The sequence below is a fragment of the Colletotrichum navitas genome, assembly GCF_030913465.1.
Source record: "Colletotrichum navitas strain CBS 125086 chromosome Unknown LY79scaffold_127, whole genome shotgun sequence".
NCBI classification, from domain to species: Eukaryota; Fungi; Ascomycota; class Sordariomycetes; order Glomerellales; family Glomerellaceae; genus Colletotrichum; species Colletotrichum navitas.
In genome coordinates, this window is record NW_026850673.1 from 49,268 (window position 1) to 59,507 (window position 10,240).

At 54.9% G+C, this 10,240-nt stretch overlaps 2 protein-coding genes across 2 annotated transcripts; one reads left to right on the forward strand and one right to left on the reverse strand.

Moving 5' to 3' along the window:
• Positions 1–3,266: 3,266 nt before the first annotated feature.
• On the reverse strand, positions 3,267–4,287 carry LY79DRAFT_674536 (uncharacterized protein; the record flags this gene model as incomplete). The annotated part of the gene is made up of 3 exons (XM_060564320.1): positions 3,267–3,319; positions 3,489–4,062; positions 4,180–4,287. 3 exons carry the CDS (start codon positions 4,285–4,287, stop codon positions 3,267–3,269), a joined length of 735 nt encoding a protein of 244 aa, XP_060407864.1.
• Positions 4,288–4,740: 453 nt separating this feature from the next.
• On the forward strand, positions 4,741–7,453 carry LY79DRAFT_584600 (uncharacterized protein; the record flags this gene model as incomplete). Its single annotated transcript, XM_060560415.1, has 3 exons — positions 4,741–5,631; positions 6,361–6,420; positions 7,121–7,453. 3 exons carry the CDS (start codon positions 4,741–4,743, stop codon positions 7,451–7,453), a joined length of 1,284 nt encoding a protein of 427 aa, XP_060407865.1.
• Between the last annotated feature and the right edge of the window lie 2,787 nt (positions 7,454–10,240).

Genomic DNA, 10,240 nt, shown 5'->3' on the forward strand with positions numbered 1-10,240 from the left:
ATTGTGGGTACCTAGGCTACCTAGGTGCCAGCTAAGCCTACTTCGTAGTAGTGAATGCCTCATTGCTGATTATGTAACCAGCAGATCTCTGCCGCCGCCCTCCAGGATCGACTAGTCTTGCTTAGCTCCGATCGATAAGCAATAAGATTGCGCGCTAGACACGTTGGGCTATGTACCGGTACCTACCTACCTACTTACCTACATGGGGCGACGTGGGTTTTACAAACATGTTTGTCCTCCCCCCCCGTTTTGTTTTGTTTTCTCTTGTTTTCATTGTTTTCTCTTGCTCCCCTCCTATTCATTGATTGCGACCGTGTCTCTTTTTCTCGTTTTCTTCTCCGTTTCACTGAAGCTTCCGCATGACTGACCTGTTGCACCGTAATGCTTTCGTTTCGTCTCATCTCTTTTCACCCCTTCTCTTCCCGTCTCGTCCTGTCTGTCTCCTTCAAACTCGACTCTTTTTCCATCCTCAAACCATGACGCACCCACGCGACGGCTTTACCGTCCTTCGATTTTCCGCCCGATTACCCAACCACCCTTCTCTTCTCTCTTATGCCGATGACGCCGACGCTGGCGCCCAACAAGATGCTTCTACCTGCGGTCTGCCTCGTCTTACCTCTCCACACCAGCAGAAGCAGCTGCAGCTCCCTATTCATCAAGACACTGACAGCCCTTTAGCAGCCAGCGCCGTCGCCAACCGTCTTCTCCACCGCGACCACGGCCACGACGGTCTTGACGTCCATGCCGATTTTCACGACCATCACGACCATCACGACCATCATGACACCCACGACACCCATGATCACGACCGTGACCGCGACCACGACCACGACCACGACCACCATACTCACGACCACGATGCCTCCCCTCCCCCCAAGTCACACCATGTCCGGTCCATTGAGCTGTGCTTCCACGCCGCCGCCGCCCCAACCACAACCCCTCCACATTCCATCTCGATCCATCTCTCCCACGATAACCTCACCTGGACTGCCAGTCCTGCCCCCCTCCCGACTCCGAAGCCACCCTTCTATGTCCACGAGATCCCCAATATCCTCGATCTTACAGAACCCCGAACAAAACAACCTACAGCCCCCTGCCGTGTCCCTGCCTCCCTCTGCGTCCTATACACCCTTGCATGTTTGGCAATTGGTTACTATCTCGCCACCCTCTTCACAACATCCACCGCTGCCACATCTCTGCCTTATTCGCGTGCCCCCCCCTGCTCACCCCTGCCCTTAATCAGCGTCATCGCCTCTTCTTTTCCAATACATCTCGTTCCCTGGCCCTTCATGAGACCCTCCTGCCTCTCCAACGCCTCCATCTGAGTCTCCTGTCCTCCCTCCACGACACCAAGGCCATGGTCCCGCCGGAGCCCGGCTTCTACGCCCTCTACACCACCCTTGCACATACCTGCCACAATATTTCCCTGGTCTTTGGTTCCTCCTCCACTCTCCGCCATCAGCAAGACATCCAGCTCACCTGTGGCCTTCTCACCAAACGCATCGGTCACATACTCTCCCTTTGGCGTCGTCTGCACCCGAACCTTGATGCTGACCTCGCTCTGCGTACCCTTGCATACACTGCCCGTCTCCTCGACCTGGCTGCCGCAGAGATCCACCGTGACCACACCGCCTTTGCTCAATCCTTTCGTCTCGGGGTCCTTGACAATGTTGGCGACCGAGCCCCTTGGCTGTCAGCCTGCCAGCTTTGCGCACCTGCTGCCGCTGATCGCTCCGAAACCCCAGAACCTGCCGCTGGTGACATTCCCGCCCTCCCTCCTGTAACCACTTGGCACTTTGCCTGCTTGCCCGATTTCTCCCGACTCTTCACCGATACGAACCCCAACCTCGTGGCCGTCGACCAACAACACCCCGACCCCGATCGACAAAAACCCTTCGTCTCATACCTCACGGCTTGGGCTACGGCCCAATCTGCAAAGCGATACAATATCCTACGAAACCCCTACATTGACTTGGATGGCGAACCCATATACCCTGGCAACATGCACCCCTTTACAGAGGCTGACGACGTGGCGTATCCCGACCTTCCCTCAGAGGGCCTTGTCTTTGCCTTGACGCGTCAACTCGTCGAATTCGCCACTGGTATTGACGAACTCGCTGACCTTCTCGTCGCCCAAGGCCTCTACGCACCCAACACCTGCAGACCGTCTTCAACTTCGCCTGAAGTTTCTGGGACCGGTTGGCTTGACCGTCTGCTTCGACGCTCTGCCGCGCCCGAGAGTACCCGTCGGGACGGACAACCGGAGGTCGCAGCCATCCAGGCTGGTCTTGACCTTCTCACCTCGCACCGGACGAACCTGCTTACACCTGTCATCGCGTCCTTGGGATCCTCGGCCGCCGGCATGGTTCACACGTGTCTGCTAGCAGCCAACTTGTCTGCTGCATTGTCTGATATCGTAGTGGGTGCACTCAATACAACAACGGCCACTGTCGTGTCCCCCGACAGGTCAGGGCTCTTTGATATCCACGTCTACCACACTCTTTACACACCTGATCCTTTAGACGAGGCTGTAGCCCTACACAAGGAACTTGATGCCGCGTCCAAGTTTGTGCAAACAAGGTTCCAAGAGCACAACACAACACCGCTGCCACGGCCAACTATCAAACACCACAACAAACCACCTGATGGTGATTATGATGATGACGACGACGACGAGTTTATGCACAAGGTTAGGCAGAGAATGTCGAACCAGCCTTTGCAAGACTTGGCTGAAACTTTTCATGTCCCTCCTGCGTAAAGTCGGGACCCAACTAACGAACGAAGCCTTGCCGGATCTACAGACATATAATGAACCCCCTAGACGCCAGTGCCCACGATCCAGCTCAGCTCTGCCGCTGGATTCGCCCACCACCACCCCAACGCCTCATCCTCACCCGCCCTGCCATCCATGGCCTCGCTCTCCATCCGAGTAATCTCACGCCTAACCCTGGCTGCGGTTCTCTCCCATTGAGCCCATGCTTCTTCCGCCTTGGCCGCACCATGCAATCGCATCCAAGGCATATCAGGCCATGTACGGGCTAGGCCTCGGATGACGTCCCGCCGGGTAATCCCGGCTGCACCAAGTCCGCATAGCAATGCGACAAATGCTGACGTCTCGGACAGAGACTCTTCCCATATTTGCCTTGTCTGTCGATCAAATTCATCGACGGCCCTGGCCAGCCTCACCGCGGCAGAGCTGGCCGGTCGCCCCGAAACCGGCTCGCGAGGACGTTGGTCGTTCATGGGCGAGCCCCGAGACCTCTCTCCTAGGGGTGGTGATGCTGTCGGGTTCGATTGTTGCTCATCGTGTCGACGCCCACTGAGCGGTGGTGTAAGTGGTGGGCGCGACGGTGTGAGTGGTGGAGGCGGCGGCGGAGGTGACGGTGCTGGCGGCGGCCGCCGCGTTGGCGGTCTCCGTGGGGGTGGTGGTGGTGGTGGTGGTCGTCTTCGTCGTAGATGACATATTGATTGTAGCGATTCATCATCACCTTGCAAACGGTCTTGACTCTGGCTCGTGTTCTGGTCGTCACTCCGGCCCGCGTCCCTATCTTCACTCTGTGGAGCGCCTTCGTCGAGCTCGTCCGGCTCGTCCGGCTCCAGAGTGGTAGAAGTATCGCCAGTCCACGCCGGATGGATCCACGCGCCTCTCACTTCGTTCGGCCAGTCCAAAACACTCGTCCACCTCTCCTGGTCAAACACCTCTCGCAGAAGCCTGTTGTTCACCGCCTGCTTCAACGTGTAGGTCATGGCGGAGACCATTTTCTTGCTGAAGCACGGCCACGCCTTTGCACGCGACAAGGCGTCTATGTCGATGCACATGTGCTGCGCAAGCTTCCTCAAGCTCGGCTGCCCCGCCGCGGTTGCTGTCGTCGGGTCCAAAGACTGCGCATCAGTCCTCTTGTCTATCTCTGCCAGACACCTGAGCTGAGAGGGGGATTGTCGGTAGTATGCGAGGAAGCTCTTCATGAGTATCTTGTCGGATTCGCGCCACGCCAACTTCAATCTCGTGTTGCTAACAAGGTCGCCAACAGCTCGACCGCGTATTCTCCATGACAGGTGGTCCTACAACAAGTACAAAGGCAAACGCCCGCACACTCAGCTTCTTTTTCTAGTCAACAACCACGTTGCAGAGACGCGGCAGAGTAGTGGGGAGGGGAGACAGGTCGCGGAGATACTTACCTTTTGATCTCTCTCGTCTTGCGGAGCTGGTTCAATGGGGTTCGTGAGCTTCCATTTCGCTATCGACGGTGGCACTGACAGTGACTGCGCGCTGCTGTCATCATCCATCTCTCACGACATGGACTCTTGGTTAAACAGGGAGGGAGGCTGGGAGGTTGGGCTGCCTTGGAGATTCCAGCGTCGGTCGAGCTGGCGGCGCACGCTGCTGTGGAAGACAGATTCAAAAGTTAAAAGTTGGAACAGGCCGTCATGTAAACAAACGGACAGACAGACGCGTACGTCTACGGAGGAGATGGATCATGATGGCCTGAGCGCCAGGCGGTGTGGACGAGGCGCGTCGTATCCCGGAACCACTGTTTGCATTTGCCATGTCTTTGGCCTGCGCTGTTCCGCTTGTCTTGCCGCTCACATGTCTGGAGAATGGAAGGGGAGTCTCGTCTTGTTTTCCTTTCGCCCCCTTCTTCCACGTTCTCCAGCAGTCATGACATTCCCATTCCGTATCCCATTCCAGATCCCATACCGTATCTCCCCCATTCAACATCCAGCGCATCCCCCACCATCATGTCAACTGCATTCCGTCGCGACGAATTCACAAACGACGACGACTTCTTTATTCACATCAACGAGCACCGCCTCCAGGACACCCTCGATGCCAACGACCGGAACGACTTCATCCAATGGTTGGCTGCCTACACTGCTGACGAGGCCAGCGTGTCGTCCTTTGCTGAGGGTCAATCGACCCAACATGCATCTGTGTCTGGCAGCGATGGATTCAGCGATATGAGTCACATGATCAGCTTCCCGACAAACTTTCGCCTCTTACCCAGACCCCTGGTGACCAAGAAGTTCAGTCAGCACAGGCCGCAGTATGAAGATTGGATGCGGCGGACACAGGATGCCCTCGACCACGATATGGCAACTCGATCTCGCAACGCCCCAACATCTTTCCAAATGCCCGGTGCGTACATGGCCTCAGCGCCTGCGAGCCCATCGTCCCACGTTCCCCAGCCCGCCCCCCAAACGCCGAGATCGCCAGCGAGCCGACCGCAGGGCTCCCACCATCGATCGCCGCACACATACCCACAAGGCCTCTTGCCAAGTGCCATCCACCGCCGGGAACTGCAGACCTCCATCGACGAGGACGCCGCTCGCCTCCAAGACCTCAACCGACAATACAAAGCCGCGGCAAGCAAGGCGATGGATCTTCACGGCGAGATGCGGCACGTCTCTATCAGACTCAAGACTCGCCTCCTCCAGCTGACGCTCTCCGAGGGAAGCACCGACGACCGGCCGAACATGATACCTGAGGAGGAGGAAGACGAGGGGGGAAAGGAGACTGGCGGGGCTCAGGATCGGGAGCAGAACCAGGAGCAGGAGCGTTTTCCCGGCGCCGGTTACAATTCAGTGGCCCGGTCGGCTCGCGAGCATTCATTGGATGCAGAAGGGGCGGATGTGAGGGCCGGAATCTCAAAGGCCAGGAGGAAGAACAGAGGTCGCGGCTATGCTGGGCGGCACGACTGGGGCAAGGATGCGTGAAAGGCAACAGGTTTCAGTGGTCATCTGCCGTTTAGTGGTTGTGTCTACCTGCCGGTTTGCCTCAAGTTCTCTGGTCTTGTCTCTTGTCTCTTGTCCCCTCTCTCTTGTCTCTTACCTCCCGGCTCCCGTCTTTTCTCTCTCGTCTTGCCCCTTTCACCTGGTCTCTAGTCTGTGTAGTCTGTAGTCTCTGGTGCCTGGTCTCAGGTCACAAAATTCCCACAGCTGGTCTCACATCTGTTGCTCTCATCTCTGGTCTCTGATCTAGCCTCTGGCTTCATGTCCCTGGTTCCTGTCTCAGACCTTAGGGCTAAAGTTTCTTGTCTCTTGTCTCAAGTGCTACGGCTGAGGCGTTCAAAGGCCAGTCTCGTCCCCGGTCTTAAGTCAGTTCTCCCTGGTCTCCCATGTCAGTTCTCAAATCTCCAGTCTCAGGTACCATATCTAGTCTCTTGTCTCAGGTCCGTCCCATCACTGATGCCTAGTTCATTGTCTCAAGCCTCGCAGGACAGGTCCAATACCATCGGTCTCTCGTCTCTGGCCTCACATCTCAGATCTCTGGTCGCTGACCGCTAGTCTCTGCACCCTCCATAGACGGGTACACGTCTACTCAGTCTTGGGCACAGACTTGACTGAAACTATCGTGGATAGAGGCTATTCGTTCAATTGAGCGCCTACACGTTCAAGACTGCACGCTCAGGCGAGCAGTATGTGAGAAACTAGCGGTGTCTTTTGGAACCTGCGTAGCACGTCAGACATCCATCCCCCTTATCTGCTGCGCGTCTTGTGCCCTACGAGCGAATCTTGATCTTGGTCGATCCATTGCTGCGGAGGACCTTCAAATATGTTCCTACTATAACCACGGGTGGCTGGCTTCGAAAGCCGTCGTCCTGCTGCTTTTCTCTCTTTGGCATTTCGCGAGAAATAGGAGAGCATTGCTGAACAGAGGCTTGGGGACGCCCGGCCTCTGTAACCACTCCTCCTGTTGCTTGTCAACCGCCCTCCCATTTACTGTCCATTGACGCCCGCCCTGTCTGCCATCTTATCCACACGAGGAATCCGCTGCGGGCCATGGGGTGGTGAAGCAAACCGTTGCGGTATTTCACATTCACCATTCTGCTTCTGGCCATCCACCCATCTCTGGGGTTGAGAGACTCAATCTTGATCCACTTGGATCCCGTTGCAACATTACTACCTGACAAGAACAACACAAATCTTCTGCGTCTCATCAAATCACCAGACAAACCAATCGACAACTCAATCTACAACTCAATCCCCCCCCTCTTCAAACCAAGCAAATAACCACACCCTGCTTTTCACCATCAAAACAACCCACAAATCTTCAGGTCTGCCAGTCCTTGCCTCAACTGCGCCTTTACCAAACCACTTTAAACAACCTACAAATCTTCAGGTCTGCCAGTCCTTGCCTCAACTGCGCCTTTACCAAACCACTTCAAACAACCTACAAATCTTCAGGTCTGCCAGTCCTTGCCTCAACTGCGCCTTTACCAAACCACTTCAAACAACCTACAAATCTTCAGGTCTGCCAGTCCTTGCCTCAACTGCGCCTTTACCAAACCACTTCAAACAACCTACAAATCTTCAGGTCTGCCAGTCCTTGCCTCAACTGCGCCTTTACCAAACCACTTTAAACAACCTACAAATCTTCAGGTCTGCCAGTCCTTGCCTCAACTGCGCCTTTACCAAACCACCTCAAACACCCAGGTCCACCGGTCCGCCTTAACCGAGCCAAACCATTCCATTCAACCCCTCGCCGAGCGACAGCATCATCACGTCGACACCAAACACTCCCCTGCGCCGCTTACCCTTTTAAAGGGGGGGGCTTGAGCCGCGGGGAGGTTGTTGACTTTGCTTTGATCGCCGCGAGACCTTGCAAACAAACTACTCCATCAGGTCCGCCGGTCTTTGCCTCAACCGAGCCCCATCCTCTGTTCCTCGCCGAGCGACAGCATCATCACGTCGACAACAAACACTCCCCTGCGCCGCTTACCCTTTTAAAGGGGGGGGCTTGAGCCGCTGGGAGGTTGTTGACTCTGCTTTGATCGCCGCGAGACCTTGCTTTTTTGCGTCCGGGTGCGAACTCTTGTTTCTGTCTCCTCCTGAATGTTGGGTTTTGCGGACTGGCCAACCGTAGATCCGACTAACTGGAGGGGGTGGAACGCGGAGACCATCCCGAGACCTCAAAGCAAGGGGGATTGGGTGTGTGGTTGTCCCTTTGGGTGCACCAGGAAGGTGAATGTACAGTTAGACCACCTTTGGTCTTAAAAAGGACAACGCGGTATAGGTGTCTGGGTGGTTGGTAGGGAGTCAAGAGCTTCCCTTGGAGGTTGTCCGATGCATGTCCTTGTCTCGAAGGTCGGGTTTTGCAGGCTGGCCACCTGTAGACCTGACTGATGGAACGGGGTGGTGTCATGGGACATGTTCTAGGGAGTTTTCGGTAGATTGCAGGTTCGTAGAATGTAAAAGTCCTTATACCAAATCCACTCACCTTGTCGCTGTGCCATTCTTCATCGCGTTCATGTATTCTGTTGTTGCGGCACCTAGATGGAGGTCACGTGACTCATAGCCCGGCAGAACTTCTACACCGCCTGGCTGAAATCTCTGCACCTCATCCAGAAGGGGACTTCCCCTCTCATCTGAGTGCCATGATTTCGAGCCCATGTTTAAGTGGTGAAAACACACGGGGAACTGATTTTTGAATTTACTGTGCCATATTTCCCGCACTGGACGCTGAAAATACGTACCCATGACGTGGAACAGGACGAATGCGGGTGGAATGGCAAATTCCGTCACTGGCAAAATCTCACAACCCTCGAGATGCCACAAAGACATGCATGGATGGCGACAATCGATGGCTTTGTGTATTATTTATCCATTTCAAGATATTAGTTGTGTCTTTCATCTACCCCTTTCTTTCAATATCTCGCTGCGTCTCGTCACATCGCTGTCGGGTATTCAGAACGGCCTCGGTCACTCAGACAAGACGTTGACATAAGGTTTGGGCCGAACTAATACGTAGTATACCCATCACACGTGGTATCTTGGGACGATGATGCGACAAATCGTCCAATCAAAGATGGTTCCGGGGCTTAGAAAGGCAACCAACGGTGGCCTCTGACTAAAATAGCGTTGTGCGAAGCCATGGTAAACCTTGCTCTGTCTGATCCACGAGTGGGGCGCATCGTGGGACCGCAGAGTCAGACTGACAGACTGCCCTTGAGAATTACCATCCATCCTGGGTATTGATGATTGCATCCGTCCTCCTCTTTGCAGTTGATTGAAAACTGTTCGGATCGTTTCAATCCGCAGAGACCATGGTCCAAGTCGTGGCGATGTCCGCCGCACATGTTCTCACCTCCCATTCCATCGCGTCGGATATCAATCATGAATTGCGGCGACATTGACGCATTGGAAAAGTGCCAGCTGTGGCGCTTTGTGACAGATTGTGGCCCTAATGGGCGACAATGCGAGGATGGTGAACTGATCGGGAGGGGTAGGCTTCGTCGGGGGCTGTCGTGTCGAGTTTCTTTCGACGGACAGAGAGTCTCCAAGACGGCCTAAATCAGGCCAGTCGTGGGTGAAGGTATTGTTGATGTACTGAATTTGGCGGGAGTGTCAGCAAGTTGGGCTCGTTTGGATGTGGAAGTAACCGTGGGAGTATTTCGAAGGTTGGAACCGGCGTGGAATTGAAATGCAGTCGGCACCAACTCTGTGGCTAACTAAGTAAGCCGTCATAATAGAGATGCATTCAAGCGAGAAAAGACATCCTAAAATCAATAAACAGAAGTGCGTACCTCGTTGACGATCGTTGACAAGACGCTCTATAGGCGCCTGCAACTCTCCATTTTCAAAACTGCTCCCGTCCATGTATGGGTAGGGTTCGAATGCCTTGTCGAGCCGATCCTTTAACGACGAGATAGTCACTCTATAGATGCCTGCAACTTGTTATTGTGAAGACTTCCCCCCCCTCGATGTGTGGGAATGGATGCCTTGTGGGCTGGTCCTGCGCGGTGCGCCTGAGGTTGTCGAGGTGCCCCTGGTGCGCTTCTGGGCAGCAATTTTGCGTCGAGGGCTTCGTGTGGGAAGAAACAAGACATACCTGAGAGGAAGAAACGATTGGCCAAGCCAAGCTATCGTCGCACTCCGCAGTTAGGACCGGGTGTTGGTCGGCAGAACATAGGGGGCGATTGTTGTGTTTGTGAAGATGTTGACTTGTCGAAATGATGGCAAGGCGCTATCAAACTGGTGGTGGAAACAACCTTCCTTGCCTGTTATGGACAGGGCTCGAGTGGGCCGCGCTATCCGCGGCGGGACTTAGGCCCTGATCTTCTCGTTGCCAATCGCTAATCGCCAATCGCCAATCACCAGCGGTACTTCGCCACTGACTCTGCCACTAACCCAGCCGTTAATGTACTGCCGCAATAGGCTGTAGCGTAACAGTCAACAACACTAACGGTATAGATTACAGTGTTCAAGTCTTCTAGCATCAGATCCTGGGGACTAGCAGCAG